Raw genomic sequence first — 17296 nt, forward strand, 5'->3', positions numbered from 1 at the left:
CCTAGCTAAGTGAGTAAATAACTTGTCATTTGATGTAGAATTGCAGCTCAGTGAGACAGAACAACATTCTCAGAATTTACTGGGCCCACCACATTATGCAAATTTGCTGCTCTCTCCCACCCCCATTTCTTCTTCCTTGTGTAACTCTAAATTGCAATACTTAGTCAGATATCCATTCTCTCTTCTGGGGTATTATTCAAGCAGAATCTTTTCACTGTACAGGTTTAAAAGACTACACATTCTCATCTTAACAAAAAACAGAGAGCGCAGTTACATACAGATTCTAGGGCTAGAGACGTATCCATTTAGTTCAAAGTAAAGCAGCAAATGAAGATTTAACTCAGTTTTGTTTGCTATTCAGATCAGACATTTTTTTGCTGTAGCAAAAGAAAAGGATGACAAACCATGAATGTTTTGAAAGAGCAAAAAAAATATCCAGAAATCTGAACATGCCTTATTGGAAATTCGCATGCAGGGTGCTACAACTGACATAAGGATTCATTCAGCTTTTACTACTTAATGCAGCACAAGCACTCATTTTTTTGATTTTTTTTTTGGAGACTGTTCCATACATAAAAATATATCTTAAGAAGGTACTCCAGAAAATATTTTTTAAAATAAAAAGAGTTGTTACACATTTTCAAGCCTGCATATTTTTATAGCTAGGTTTCTTCTTTGTTTTAAATCAAAGGTGCACACATACTGGCAGAATCCAGCTGTGGATGTAATGAAGTGAAGATCTGTAACTCACCGTGGGGTTTTGAAATTCATTACTGCCTTTGGGTTTCAATCCAGCATTCATTCAAATATATGAGCATCTTTATATTAAGGTTCAACGCCAGCAATTACAAGTCACTTTACCTCCCCAGTTGAGAATGATTAACCCTTCTAAAATCAATGGCCTACGTGTTTGTGGGAGAACCTGATGGCTAGCAAAGAGCTTCTGAAGGCTGTGGAGCGTGAAATCATTCCTAAATGATTTAATTCCTAAATCATTCCTAAATTCCCACCATTGTTCTATTCTGCAACTGTTTAAATGCCTGATTTACTTAATAGTCAGATGACAGCCAGATGTACTTGTGTTGCACAAAGCAAATATTGTCATGCATGGGTTCAAATGATGGAAAACCTGAAACTTTAAACCTTTTTTCTTTTTGCTTGTTTTTAAATCAGGGAGAAAAAGACCTTTCTGCTCAGTGCTCCTTGAGTCACTCCATTGGTGCAAAGATTTCTGTGACTCCTACTTTGCAGAACTGTCACGACTGGGTACTCTGCTATCCCATAATAGCACACTCATAATGTCAGTGTGCTCTACATCAGCCACCTCTGCTAGCAGACGACCCTTCGAGAATTTCTAGTAGCTTTTGGATTTTCTCATAGCAAAAAGGCCAGCATAACGCTGCCCTTGTAAAGTGAGTTTAAATAACTTCTCCACAACTTGGTTCTACAAGCAGAGACCAGCTACTTCAAGAACTTATTTGTTTTCTTATAGCTAAAGTTAATGAATTACAAAATGTATGCTCCTGCCAAAATAAACAGAGTATCCCAATTTCTGTTTTGTTGTCTGACAAGTGACTTCAGGAAACAGACACTGGGCAAACAGAAGTTCATTATATTGATTTGTTCTTGTATCTACTAATACACATACTCAGATTTCTTGGTGTCAGCAGTAGAAAATGAAACACGTAACCATGTCTGAGTAGTAAAAACCTATACCATTGTTATTATTTGGAATTTATTATGTAAACAGAGGAACAAGCAGCTATGGAACAGCTCCTTAAAATAACAGCTGCCTTTTCTGGTGCAAGAAGCTTCAAACATTAAAGATTTACTTACTGATAAAAGAGGTTTCTCGCAGATATCCTCTGCGTCTGATGGTCACCTCCAGATATTTGGAGTTCTCATCTACAACGTAGTTCTCCTTCTCCAGTGAAATCCAAGCCCAGTTCAGTCGAAATGGCTGGCTCTTTAACATATTCCCCCCTGTGTCACAGAAAAAGTAGCCTGAATACTACATATAGTTTGCAAAACACAACTAGAATTCCCTAAGGTCATTGCTTAAGTATATTTGTATCACCTCAGGAAAAAGCCAGCCTGCTTTTTCACCTGCAGATATGAAGGACAGAGGTGCATCACATGAACCACAACGGTCCACGCTCCCAGACCTTCCAGAGTTGACAGTCACATCTTCCAAAAGGCTGGAGGCTAGTTCAGGGATCACAGCCTGTGTCTTAACACACCAGCTACCTAATTAAGCTACCTATTAACTCTCAAATATTACTTTTGCAAAGTTTATTTCTGTCAGGACTGGGATTAAGCTGTGAAAATAAATCTCTGGGAAGTTTTAGGTGGGTCACATTGTAGTCTCGCATTACTGACTCTTTTTAATAGTGCTAGTATGTGCCCATCAACGTCAAACATGAGCACAAGCTGCATTCAGCATCTCCTAGTAAATGCAGGCAACATGGAGTATCACATAAGGACATATCATATCATGAATTCTATATTGATTCATTGTGCAAAAATATTTGGAAATTGTGACTAAGCTTCTATTCTTTGCTTTCAGGAAAATAATTTATTAAAAACAGTAGTTATTTTGAAAATTGTAAGCTGTTAGCATTTTTTTTTGTTAAAAATTATGTTGGTTAACATTTGTCTTTTAAAATAAAAATCACATTTTGCTCTATAATTATGTACTTCCGTTACAGAAGGGTGACAACATGAGATCAACTGACTAATTCAGCACTGGATAAAATAAGCACTGAAACTTTTGGATTAAAGGATCTAATCCTCTATTAGTACCCAGTTGACATCTAATCAAAATCACCACATAATTCTCATTTGCTTTAATGTTAGTATAATTTCCAACATTATATCTACGGGATTTGTCTCAGGCTCTTAAAAAGTGTAGGGCAAAGTCCAGCATAGGCTTCTCCTGCTAACTGGAAGCAACCCTAGATTATACATTGCAAGTAATTCCAGTAATTAGTGAGGTTACAGTTGGGTAAAAGCTATGAGCCTGGAATAATTTTGAGATGTTTTAAGTAGTTACAGCTTGGAATTAATTGTGTCTTTGAACAAAAAATGCAAGTCATTCAGCAAGATTGTGAAAAAAGCATTGAAGAAAACAGATTTCTGAAAAATCACCTTAGTTGCAAGCTGAAGCCTAAACCTATTTATTAACTGGAATATTTTCAGAAAACTCTAGTTATGTTTGGCTGCTGCTTTGGCTTACACTGTATTGCTGCACATAGACTGGAAAAAGACCTCTGAAAGCATAATTCACACGTGCTTCTTGGTGTCTGCACCATTATAGAAAATAGAAAGGCTTCTTTTTAGCCTAGAAACATCCCAAAGAATGACATTATTTCTGCTGAAAAAATGCTTTTCAGCATGATCATTATGTTTCTGCTAGACATCTTTCCTGGTGACTGTTTCACAACTTTCATCTCTTAAGAGACATTGGTGTTTTGGTTGGTTTTTTTTTTTCCCTATTTTTTACAAATAAGACTGAACACACTGTGCTCCAAATTAACAAAGATTTATCAGCCTAGAAATGAAGGATTGGAAACAAAGGGAAGCTCTGACTTAAGGCTACATCAAAACTAAAACCAATGAAAAGGTTCACAACATGAAAAAAAATTTATTTCAAAAATAAATTAATGATAAACCGGCCAATGTCCTACTAGTCAACAAATGCAGTCAAAAGCTAGTTCTCAGGTGTGAAATTACTGGTGAACTGCTATGTAGATCTATACAGTGCTAAAACCCAGATGTGATGGGATCACTTCTGCTCTTGTTTCCAGTCACAAGTACCAACATCTTTGTCATTCGTTTGCACTGCAAAGCCCTCCTACACATATAGAAAACATATACAGCCTCCTCATGCATACATACAAAACACACATATATGTATAGGTAAATATACTATTATATATGGCTGTTTAGCAAAGACATATTCATCGTTCTTCAGGTATTCTACAGATATTTTCTTTCAGAAATGCCTGCTCCTACTACCAGAGCAGAAAGGGTTTCAGGAAGACTAATCTATGATATAACTACCCCCAGACTATTTAGTCACAACATAATGTTGCTGAAAAACTAAAGTAAGACACACCCCCCCCCGCCCCAAACTGTTATCGTTAGAGTGCAGTACATGCAAAAAAACATAGTGTTGGGAAACACTGTGGGAAAACAGAAGCCTATTGCATATGTTCACCTATAGCATCGGCAAGCTCAGCACAGTGTGACCACAGGATCTGATGACTGACTGCTGGAACTGATGATACAAAGCAGCCACTATGAATTGTTAGAAAATATCTTTTGCTGTCATCATCACTAGGAAAGATCAGAGAGCAAGAGAGCTAAAGATACACATCACTTTTCAGTGGTATGTATATCACATACAACTGAACTCAATATCTGGCTCTTTGTGAACTCCTGCATTAACAAAATGATCCCAAAACCAGAACCCAAACTCTCTGTAGGCTTAAAGTAGGCTCAAAGTAGACTCACATAATTTCTTACTCCTGGGAACATCACAGGACTCAGCATCCTAGAAGATAAATGTCTGGAACACCCTTTGTCCCCATCTTTTAACATACAAACAGAAAAATACCCATTCATACTCCTAGACAATTTTTTCCCCCTTTCCAAACAGACATCTCATTCTGTAGGTGCACTTCCAACAGCAGGTTCCCAACCTTGAGCTGCTTAATTTCAGTGAAAATCAGATAGCTGAGGAACTCGTACTATGCACAATACTAATACGAGGTTCAACACTTGTTTACCGCCTTTCAACTTCACCCATTCCTTATTTCAGAACTGAGAAAAGGTTAGAGCAGGAGGCAGTTAAATTTTTAATGTAATATATTTCTGTAGTTTTTAAGAGATAATAAAGTGTAGTCTAAGGAATGCACTCTTTATGTTGAGGATTTAGTACTTCTACTTTAAAAATTACAAACAGAAGAACTTGATTCTTTAAAGTGTATTCCAAATATACACATAATACCTCTATTTTCTAACTAAACCACAAATTCATTAGATTACTTGCACATGCATCAGAAGCTGTAAAATCTTGCAGCTTCGCATTTTGCAATTTTCAGGAAGAATATATATGCAGGGGTGACTGCTGAAAAAAATTAAGCATTCACATTAAATATTTTATATTAAATATTTTACATTTGCATTTTTCAGAGAAACAGAGAACACTGCAAATGACAACAAACCATATCTTAAAAACAGGCCAGTATGAAATTAGATGGTTGCCAGTTCTGCAGTTATGATAAATGGAGTACTCCAACAAGACATTATAATTAATAAGGCCCCTAACTGTTTCACTACCCAGTCCATCAGCCTTTTCCTGGCCAAAGAGGGAAGCCTTCAAGGGATGTCTCATACCATCAGCTTCATAAACTGAACAAAGCCAGAACTGGTTTTCTCTTGTAAAAGAAAATTTCATAAAAACCTCCTGAGGTTCATAAAAAAGAGCCCTCCATTTTCAGTGTTTTCCTAAAAATACTACCCTAGTTACTGCTTTCTTGGTTTTATTACCACTAAGCAAGGGTTGATGTTGTGCCAAGTGTTATTAGATCTTGGGGAAAGAGACTAGATTAATAGAAGGAGGTAAAAGTTGGCCATGTGCTTGGCACATGGGTCCTGCAGGCACTGAAACATAGTTTGTCTTTCTGTACCCCTCTCAGACAGCATAAATGTATATTCAGCAGTTCTAAATTAGTAAAGAATAGTACATTAATAACCCAAATGGCAGGACACTTTCTTTTTGCTCTGGTGAAAAGTCCATCTGACCACCATCGCAGACGTCGGTTTAGCTTGGGTGGTTGGCAGTGTTTCTATCAACTCCTTCAAGTGAAGTTATGTTTCTTTACAACAGCTGCTCTGTGGATGCAAGCATATTTGCAGTTGGCTTTGATTTGCTGGATAGCTAAAATTTACTGAAAGGGATCAGAAAGACAGAAAGCAGTTCAGGGGAATAAACAGTGAAGGAAATAAAAGGAATGAAAAGTTGGAGAAGCACAGAAGGAAGAAAGAACAAAAACCTACCAGCTCAGAAACAGAAAGTAAATATACATAAGTATAAAAGGGAAATAGTTCCAAATGTTGGAAAACTTAAAAAGGGAGATGAGGAGGGAAAAAATCTGAATTAATTTGTAACTTTAAGCTAAAAAAATCAAGAGGTGGCAAAATCACAAATGGACACTCATCCCCCTACCACCCAAAAATCTTCAAAAATTCGTGGGCAAGGGACAGACAGCAGGTCAAGAAATGTAGAGTTTGTTGGGAACTAGGCAGTTTTCCTTTTTGCCTTTATTTTGAACAAAATTAATCTTGTACTATGGCTCAAGGAGTTATTTTTTCAGAGAAGTCATGTTCTGAGAAAAAAAAACTGAAAAGACACAACAAAGCAAAACACCTCCCCTGCCCTTGACATCTCATTTTCCCCTGTATTTACAGAGATGCCGTTAGAAAGGGTTTTGGTCATTTTTCGTTTGGTGTTTTTTTGTTTGTGTGTACCACAATATCAGGCTGTATTGTAATGAGGGAATATTCACAGCCTGATATTTGTAATGAGCAAGCATTCTGGCTCAGAAGGAACAAGTGGCTGTTCTGAGCAGACCAGCTAAAACAGCTGCCATTAATCCCTAATCTTCTTTTATCTTCCTTCTTTGCTGGCATACACAGGAGGTCTAACATGCTACTCAGAAGCAGCAGGCAGGCATACTACTAGACTCAAGAAAACTTTGTTCTCACAGAAATATTTTCCAAGAAACTTTAAATAAATAAATAAGCAGTCAGCAATAACCTCAGACTGAAAATTCAGAAATGGACTTGATGTTCCTAAAAGTATTTTTATTTCTATAAATTGTTTCCATAACATTAATACTATAAGCACAAATTGCAAAATTAGAAGATGTAAAAAAGGACTAGTTCTTTCTCTGTCTTTAATTTTGATGTAATTAGTAGATTTTCCTCTCCTGAATGTCTCAAGAGCTGAAATAAGAAGCACAGGCTATCGACCTAGAAAAAAACACTTTTTTCAGTGGTCTATTCTAAGCAGCCACTTTTATCTGAGCTAAAAGAAAATCTAAAGAAACATCAAATTATTGGTGAAATGGCTTTCTAAAGAAAATGCATCACTCTGGTCTCCCAAATACCTTAAGTCCGATTATAACATAAATTCCATTTTAAGGACATGCCAACATTTCAAAAGACACTAGAGTTGACTTTGAAGAATATACAAATAAAAACAAAGAGTAACCAAGTTATAAAATCACTTTTTAAAAAAAAAATGCCTAAATGCAAAGTGCAGAATACATATCAAAAATGGCTGCTGTATAGTATCACGGTTTTCTTTAAGCACATGCAAGTCAAAAATAAGAAAAAATTGTAGGTGTTGGAGAAGAGCACTACCAAAATTAGGTGACAAGAAAGTACACCTGATCATTTTGAGTGCACAAATCTAAAACAGCGGTACTGCACCACAGTCAAGACTGTTACATTAAATCAGTATTTAATAGGTCTTTTACAACTCATGCCTGATTTCAGTTATCAAGAAATTTTGAGGCCTTAATGAATCTACAGAAAGCTGCTTATACTCAAGATTTTTTTTGTTTGATGTGGTTGGACAGCAAGGGTTAAAGGAACAGACATGCTGTTGTTCATATTGCATTGGAGCGACTTTCATTATTGCAGCTTGTGTTGGAGGGTTGGTGTGCACGGGTTGAATCGCCTTGTCTTCTGCTTTTAAATCTAACCCAATTATGAGGATTTTGTCTTTTCATCCTCCCGAATTCCAAGAGATCTGGAAGTTGACTAAAAGATTTGTAATTTGAGAACGATGAGCCAGTGCCTACAGTGAAACATGAGGCGAGCCTGTACAGCAGGAGACCAAAAGTCATACCCCATTCTTGCCTTTGCTTGCCCACCCTTCCCCACTCCCATTCCAGGACTCGATATAACAAAAACTACATGTATTTTATATTAAAAAACCTGATCTGCTCCCATGTTCTCGATCACAAAAGAGCATTACTTCATTTGTGGCTCCACTGTTTTTACGCATGTTCTTTTCCTTAGTTGCTTTGGCCTGTTTTTTTCATGAATTAGTAATCTTTACCCAGACCCAGTCATCCTCCACCTAAATCAAGTATTGTATCCTTCTGTTAAAATTTGCTATTTACACCGTATCTCTATAGTCTATAGTTTCTCTTTCTGGAAGCCATTAACTGAAGAGAAAAAATGTCCTTAAAGCCTCACAATTACATGCTTTGCTGCACTACGTGATTCTATACTAAAACTATTTATCTGGTGGAAGTCATCATCACACACTGTTCATCCATGCCAGTGTGGAACACAAAAGCCATGCTCCAATTTGCTGTATTAGCATGGAGGAACATGGTTTAGCCTGAATGGTTGGAAAGGTGTTTTCCATCACCTAGGCCTTCCCAATTCTCAGAGTTTTTCCAATATATGAACATACTACGAGAGATCAGATGGTAAAAGGAGCTCTCAAGCAAACTTACTGCTTCTCCAGAAACTGTAAATATTTTCCACTATAGGAGTTCACGAGAAGCCCAAGAATTTTTGTTCTGGAAAAAGGGAACTTGGTATTTGCAACAAACCATTATCGCTGCACTTCTAAATAAATTGGGTTTGTTGGTAGAGGGAAATTGCATTTAATAGCATTTAGTAGTACAATCAGGAGAAAAAATAAGGAGAAAAGAAGTTTTGTATAACAGGCTTGTCTAATTTTTGTCTGTTTTTCTAACGGCCTCAGTCATGGATAACTGCAGTCTAGCCATGACACATTCTATTTAGAAACATTCCCCTTTTTAGAAAGAGATGGAAAATTTAAAAGTGGAGGGTTCAAGAAGGGGAGATGGGACAGAGACTGAGACAGAGGTACAGCAGAAGGATGTGTGCTACGAAGACACAAATACACTCCTTACCACCATCCAAGGAATTTCCAGTTGTTCCTGAGAGCAACTTTGTATGATTACAGAGATACAACAAAATTTATTAGAGGTCATCACATACATAGTCTTATATACTCTGCTTGTTATGAGTTAAGTCTAACTCCTACTCTTCATTTAATTTAAGAACAAATTAATCTTCTTCATGTAACCAGGCAGCTCAAACAACAACAAACTACTCTGAAATCAGGCCTATGGTCCAACAAGATATATACAAGACAGATGGGAGATAGGAGATTTCTAGCTACTATATTTCACAGAAGTCTCTTTGTCTGGAAAGACTCAGAGAAAAAAAAAAAAAGAGAAAGGAGACAGAAAAGCACAGGCAGAGTAAAAGAACATCAGAATAGTGAAGTTAACAACAGAAAACCTAAAAACCTGGAACATGCTCCTGAGAGAAGCTAAGAGTGAGCTCTTCAGTAATTTTTCACATTAATTTGAACAAGCAGAAAAATGAATTTTTGTCTAACCATTTCTGTGCCAGAAAAAAAAAATCTTCATCAAAAAAAGGAAATGAAAAACTTCCTTGTCACTTGTTTGCTCTGGATGGTTCTTGGATTTTTATTATGCAGAAGACTATTAAAGAAGTACACTGTCTGCAAAACGTGATGAGTGTTCCTTGAAAAGTGTTTGTAGGTAAAGCTAATACTAAAGCCTCTGCTTTTCTGGACTGTATTTGGCCTGAAAGAAGTCACGTGGGAATTTGTTCTTCCACCACCATCCTTTTTTGCATTAATTATATTGAGAACTATATTCCGAGGAATCATCTTCATTTCCATGTTTAAGTTAGTTAGAGAAACTACCTGCCATTGTAGAAGAAGCAACATCAACCAATTCATCTAATTAGTCTAAACTGTGCAGTATTCAGTTTACAAGCTATCCATACACCAAAGTCTATTGTACCAGACCTTCACAATAACACACACATTCAAGAATTCTGCAAGCCATTCGAACTGATAAACCAGCAAAACATGTGTGATAAATTCTTCATTAGAAGCTTCCTTACCCAGCCATCATCTTGCATATGCTCTGCCTGGGCTTTGATCCTAATCCAACCTAATACATCTGATCTAATTCCTCAGTATCAGTTGTTTCAAACAGCTATCAATCCATTTGCAAGCTGTCATGTCTGATTACCTATACAAATGATTTGCCAAATCACTAAAATATCATGAGAACAATATACAGAATATGATTTTTAGCAATGATCCTTTTATCATGAGACTATAAGTGCCTTACAGACTCTACTTTAAGCTTTTTAAAGGGCAGTATGATAAACATGTTTTATGGATGGCAGTACAGCGCAGCCAAGGGAAATTAATACAGGAAGTAACAAACCATAAATGAAAGTAGAAAGACTGGTCAGCAGGCTCCATAGACACCTGTCTAAATTCTGGAGAGGTGCCAAGAGATACCACAGAAACATAAGATATGTTCCTTTCATGCTTCAGAGGCCTTTCCTTTTACTCCCTGGTGAAATGCCTGTTCAGTCTTAAAGATCATTGCAATATGGCTGTTTAGCAGAGCATTAGTAAGACCCGTAGATGAGGACAGATGATGGCAAAAAGGTTTCCTTGAACCCTCCAGCCACGTTGGCTGAAGTTCCACAACAGGGTAATAACCTGGAGCCTCTCCAGGAACCTTATAGAAATCGGTATCTGTCTAACAAGGATCAGTATTACAAGAAGTGATGACTGCCTCTGCCTCCTCTCCTCTTGATTTTCTGCCCCTGTAACTCGGTGACAGTCTTGATTTCTTCACACATGAAGGCTGCTTGCCCAAACACCCAGTCCTTTGATATCCTCAAAAGGGAGTGCCATCTGGGTTGCCTGAAGAAGCGTGCTTATTGTGTTTCAAAAGACTGATAATTTTTTATGTAATTACATTTTAGAGACAATAAAGAGAAGCACTGGAGCACTGTGAAAGGTGTTCATGTTATCACACTTGGCCAGGACATTCTCTAGGCAAGTCTGTGTAAAGGAAGGTAAAGCAGGTACCCAAAACAGAAATGAAAGCTTCTGAATACAACCTCGCTCATTTCTACTCACAGAGCTAATGAAGCAAATAAGTTAAACTTGGTAAGAGCTTCCTCATTACTTACACACTGCATCACAGTAAAGAAAGCTTAATAGCAATTTCATGACATGGCAAACTAATGATGCCAATGACATTTAGTCATGGAGCAGGTTGAAATTAGGAGATAACTGCTGAAAATCTAAGAAGAGCCAAACTGCACAAATAAATAATTGCCACTGAAGAAAAATTGATGACTGAATTACTGAATGTGGTACCCAAAGGAGAAGAGGTATATCTTCTACCTATGAATGTACTGATTTGGTAAGTATTTCCTTTATGCTAATCCTTCAATCTGCAGAAAAGATTATTAAATAACTGCAAATTAACTAGTGCACGTTTGTTTTTCTAAAAATACTCTGTAAACTTCTGTCCTAGAAACTACATTACTCGGCAGAGAAAATCTTTGGATCTGGTCTTAAACTATCCCATATCCCTTTTGCTAAAATGAAATTATTCCAAAAGGAATCTCTAACCTGACAGTGACATCACCTGAACTTGCAGTCTCCTTCCCAACAGCTTAGTCACTGCCTATGACTGTGCTAGCATATAACAACAACAACAAAGTTATCTGATGCCTCACATTGACCAAATTTAATAAAAGGTATAGTGTCATGTTCCAGTCATGGTAACTATGATGAATTGACTATGCATTGTAATCTTACAGAATATAAAAATTCAAAATTTAATGCCTGGATTGGAAGAAAACTCCACAATTCTTTCAAGTGAACCACAGGCCTGATTTTGAGGTAGACTACTATCGTTTGAACTGCCTGATTCCATGAAGAAGCTTATTTTGTTCACTATGCTGGGATGAGATCAAAGTGATGTAGATAGATATATACAGCTGAGTGGATATACGTGACAATCTTAAAAAAGGCTGTTCTTTGTGTTCTTGTTCTTCAAACAGCACTCTTGTTCTTCAAACAGCACTCTTCACACAGTTAAAAATGCAATCCCTGTCTCAGAGAACAACAATTCTTTGAATCTGTCTGGATCCTTCAGGAGAAAGCAGGGGGAAAGATCAATGGATGCATTCATTCTACCGAATATTCCTGCATACTCCATCCTGAGCAAAATATAATTTCAGTTATGCTGTTACATTGTCGGTGCCAAAATGCATTACGTTTCATAACAGTCAAATTAAGTAGAGAGGAAAGATATATTACCAAGTTTACCATTCTCTGTGCAAAAATAACATCATGACTGACAACACACATGTTCAATGCACAAAGGATACAATTATCTTATGCTAATCATAACTCAGAAGTGCAGAGCTTTCTTTATAAGCAGAAAGCCACTACATTTTCCAAAAGGTAACTTTCAATGTGTGCTAGCATGAGATAAAACCACCCATACATAATGCAAATGGTAACTTTAATCATAAATTAAGTTCCTCCCCTGAATCAATGCTCTCTTACAACATACTTTAATACGCTTGACATTTCAGATCCCTGAAAAAGCTGAGGCTTCACAGTGAGACCTTGGAGGTATAGTAAATCAAGGACCAGTGCAAGAGATCTGTGTTATAGTTTGACCTTTAAAGTGTTCCAGCAAGAGGCAGCTGACCGATCCATAGTTTGAACCTGCAGGTTTCATAAGCGTGATGGTTGTCTTGGAAAGTTATGGCCTTCATAATTCCCCAAATTACATCAACACGTCAAAACTAGGCAACGCAGTTGATACTACAGGCAGTCATTAGGGAAGGCTTCGTAAAGTGCCATTACTAGGTAGAGGCTCAGGCTGAACAATGGACAGTACCTTTGAGAAGTGAGAAAGAGCTTTGCTACCTGAGAATTATAAGAATATTTTATTCACTTCTTATCTGCAACCACAAAGAAATGTCATAAACCTCTACAACACCGGTGAAAGCAGCTGCCTAACTTCAGAGATATTTCTTTCCTAGATAAGGCTAATGTGATTGTTGCTGACCTGTGGAGCCATTTCCTGCATAACAAAAAGTGAAATACATACTGGGTAAGAAGGGCACAAGCCACAGTAATGGACAGGAGCATGGCTGACCTTGGAAAGTTTGGTCTCATCACTGGTGCCAGTTAAGTTCAAATGACATGAGAGAAGTCAAATATCTTAAGAAGTATTATCCTGGTCACAGCACTGGGAGTAGAAAATCCTGCACTCTTCCTCCTCATCCAAGCAATGATTGACCAGATGGGGCAAGGCAGTGTAGGCCCTACCTTAGGAAGAGCACAATGTCTGTTCCCTCTGTCTACATGGAAGATGAAGCTAAGGAAGGAGAATCTGCACCACCTTCATCAAGACTATTGCTATCAATGCAGCAGCTGTGTCTGTCATGAGTTCTGGAGACTCAGAGACTTGCCTCTGGGGACACAACCCCCTTATAACTTCCTTTGGAAGATACTGCTTTGAGCAACATCTGGTCTGCATATTCTGTTCATTAAAATACCTTCAATTAATTTTTTACAGATGAATAACAATACTGAAATGCATTTTCTAGTGTTTCAGAATAGCTGACTTTTAAGAACTGATAACAAGCTGAAACAAATGGAAAATATTAGACTCAGATATCAAAGAGGTTAATACTGAGAAGCTCTGTGCTGATACTGACAATGAACTTCAAGGAAGTTTAGGTGAAACCAGATAACAAGTTTTCAACTTGTCACTATTTCAATTTCCATTTTGCATAATTCAGCTTGAGTTCCAAACATCTGAAACTGAATCCCATAGTATCCTAAAAACATTTTCAGTACTATAGGAGATGCGTGTTGAGCAGAACAAATAAATTTGTATTTTGTTTGAGACAGACATATTATATGGAACAGATTTATATCTTCTTTTTTCTTTCCCTAACTCCTGGATAGTGACAGAGAAAGGAATAACCACACTTTCCTGAATGTATCACACATCTAAATGGCCTGATCAATACCTAATAGAAAAGCACATAAAAATACATTTTAAAGTTAATTAGCTCTGTGTTATTTATAAATACCTTCTGGATTCAGATTTTGTACTTTGAAACTCTACTTCAATTCCTAATTGCCTATCTACGTATTCAGATGATGCACCAGTTAAGGGAATTACAGGCCCCTCTAATTACAACAGGTTAAACCAGGAGACATTCATATTTTGAATGCACATTTAATCCTCATGCTTAAAATTCCCATCGCTAGCAACATTTATGGAACAGAAATATGCTGTCAAAGACATTAGAAAGACAAATCACAGACCCACGTGAACCCTGAACACAGAGACTGCAGTTGAATTTATTACTGCAGAGCTTACTGATACATAACATATGAAAAAAAGGAATGAGGTAAAGAAGAGCTGCTAAAAGACATGTAGAAGAAAAAAAAAATCTGAGATTTGAAAGAACCAGAGGAAGACAGAAAACTGCCCAACGCATGTCAGGTCTTCAGGAAGAAACACCATGGTCCATCAAGTCATCAATTTCAGCAGCACTAGAAAACAACATCCTTTAATTAAGTATGTCCTATTCTGGAAAACAATCCTCCTTAAGTGATAGGTTTGAGAAATATTTACTCAGTATTTTTAGGGGAACTGAAATCCAGTATTACCAAAGATGTCAGGTAAGCAGACAAAAAGAAACTAACTTTATCTGTTGTCCAAGGAGTTGACCTACATCAGCTTCCTAAAAAGAAAAATCTTATCATGCCATCCAGGAAGAACTTATCTGCTGCCACACATTAACAATGCAACATCAGATGACTAGGGAAACTGTGTTTTGCTTTAGTTTCCATTCAACTTCTATTACCGTTTTGAAGCAATGACAAATGTGTCAGTTGCCTGATATACCTTCCTGATATGTTTTACATACCTCATAACAACAGGCTGAATACATCAGAGACTAAAACATATGCATGCCTGTTTACCCATACACATTCAAGCAAAACCCAAAGAATTCTATTATCTCATGTTATAGTTACAACAAAACATCTATGGAACACATTAACTCATCAGTAATGGGAAAGGAAGGAAAATGCATAAATTTAATTAAAAAAAAAAAAAAAAAGCATGGTCTAAAGCTTGGTTAATTTCAACAGTAAGTTATAGAAGTTCCTAAATGTCTATTAATGTTATCTTTTAAATTTCTTAGGCTAAAATTGTCAAACTTAAACAGATTGAGACATGAAGAAATTCTAATCAGTGTCCATAGACAAATTGCAAGAGACAGCCATGCCACAGACTTCTCCTTTTCTATAGTCTTCCTTCTTTCTCACTCTTGTGCTCTCTCATGTTCTTTTAAATTTTATCTTATGGCTAAAAGGACAGAGAAAGACCCTTGTAGCAAAAATAAGAGAACTAAGAAAAATTATGTTCTGGTGCAGACAGGTATTCTGGATTTGATTAAGTTAGTGCTAGTAAGAAAAGGAAGATTTTGCTTTAAAGCTTTTACCATTCCCTTCTACTGCAAGCACTGAACCAACCAACAAAAAGAATAAAACAGACCAGCTGAATTTTCCGTAGGAACCACCAAATTAGTCAAGCCCACTGAAGTAGTGTGATGTGGGAAGACAGGCCAATCAGAGGGTTTCAACATTTGAGCAAGTTATAGCAGTAACATATGAGAGCTGATCTGTAATAGCTCTGTGTACATGCTCTGAGTGCAAAAAATGGGGGGCGGGAAATTACCATAGTTCCATTTCCTTGAGCTTTTGTAGGTGTTGAGAGAAACACATGGAGAGCATATGAATCCACGATATGCTTGAAGCCATGCTTTAAACAAGTGTGAAGTACCATTTTGAGTGTGGAACCGTATTTGTAGAACCCACATCTTTCTTACATTCTTGGGTATCCATCGGGAAAATAACCTACTTATGAAGCCTGAAGCTCTAATAATCCCTGCAATAGTTATACAAAAAATACAGAAATTGATCTGACATTCTGCTTGACACAGTAATGCTATGTAAACTGGCAAAACAGGTTAAGTGAAAATCAGACTTGTGGGTTGTTCAAAGAAAGCAGTTAAATCTATGCAAAGTTGACTGGAAGAGGCATTGGCCTACCATAGGTGATAAATGTATTTGTTAAGGAAAGAGGGAAAAAAAAAATATATATATATATTTTTTAATAGTCTGCTTATAGAAAGTACAAGAGATTACCATGGCTTTTGAAGGGCAAGATATAAGTGTGATGGTTTGACCAATCCAGGCCCGGCCCTCCAGCTGTGCTCCCTCCCAGCCCAAGGAAAGTTAACTCTATCCTGTCTGAAACCAGGACAGTAGGTTTCAGTACAATTACTATATAAGCAAGAAGATAGTATTTTTTTTAAGAATTCATTTTATCTTAATCTTTAGTTCAGTGAAAAGATACCAGCTAGAAATTATTTAATACACATGATTTTGAAAAGTTAACAGACTTCTCTGTACTGTGTTTTGCATGATTAAAAACAAGTAGTCGGCCATGAAATCCTTATGTACAAAGAAATGTACCTTACAGCTTGCCAATTTCCTGTGCATTTGTTTAGTTTTTCTATACTGCACTTTTTAAGACATTTTTAAGAAAGTTTCCTTTTCTATTAACATATATCTTTACAGGCTCATATGCTGGTATTAGTGTTTAAATATGGTATTTAACTTCAAACAAGCATGAAAATGTTTTTGACAAATGAAATAGTAGTGTTCAGGAGCAGTTCTCAGTGTGTACCTTTACACATGCATAACTGGGTGGTCAGATGAAGACCAATGAAGGCAAAAGCCTAGTTGCCCTCCTTGCCCCAACAATTAACTCAGGCACTATGAGAACATAGCTGTGCAGACGACCCCAGCTACTTAACAAATTCAAGGTTTAACACTATTCACTGTATTCAGTGCAAACACTCTGGGGAATTTTAGTTTTAGCTGAATCCCAGTAAGTAACACCTGGACAACCACTGCACTGACAAGAAAACAGTGTGAAAAAGTTTGTTCTCTAGGCTGCAAAAATCCCTTTATTGCCTTTTAAATTCCTTCAATATGCTCAAATAACGATGAACATAATTAATATTTCACAGTTTAGCTTTCACATTAAGGTTTTAAAAGCTTTTAGTGGAATATCAAAGATCACACTCCAAAATGAATCTGAACTCTAATATAACTGCAGCTAAAGCATATAGGACTTTTGTGAAAAGCCAGGAAAGAAATCAAGTACTTTTTCCTAAAAGTCTGTATTACTGTTTGAATTTAGCAAACTTATGGGACTGAAAAGTAATTTCTGAAAAGCCATAACATTGGCAAAAATTCCCTCCCAGCTGACAT

General features: G+C 36.9%; 1 protein-coding gene across 1 annotated transcript in view; it reads right to left on the bottom strand.

Annotated features, from left to right (window-relative positions):
- Positions 1 to 17296, bottom strand: part of FREM3 (FRAS1 related extracellular matrix 3) — a 69607-nt gene that overhangs the window by 36121 nt on the left and 16190 nt on the right. Inside the window, exon 3 of the mRNA XM_074821284.1 lies at positions 1837 to 1983. Within this exon, the coding sequence (XP_074677385.1) occupies positions 1837 to 1983 (147 nt within the window). The remainder of the gene's footprint in view (positions 1 to 1836; positions 1984 to 17296) is intronic.

Source organism: Strix aluco, chromosome 4 (genome assembly GCF_031877795.1).
Source record: "Strix aluco isolate bStrAlu1 chromosome 4, bStrAlu1.hap1, whole genome shotgun sequence".
In the NCBI taxonomy this organism is placed as follows: Eukaryota; Metazoa; Chordata; class Aves; order Strigiformes; family Strigidae; genus Strix; species Strix aluco.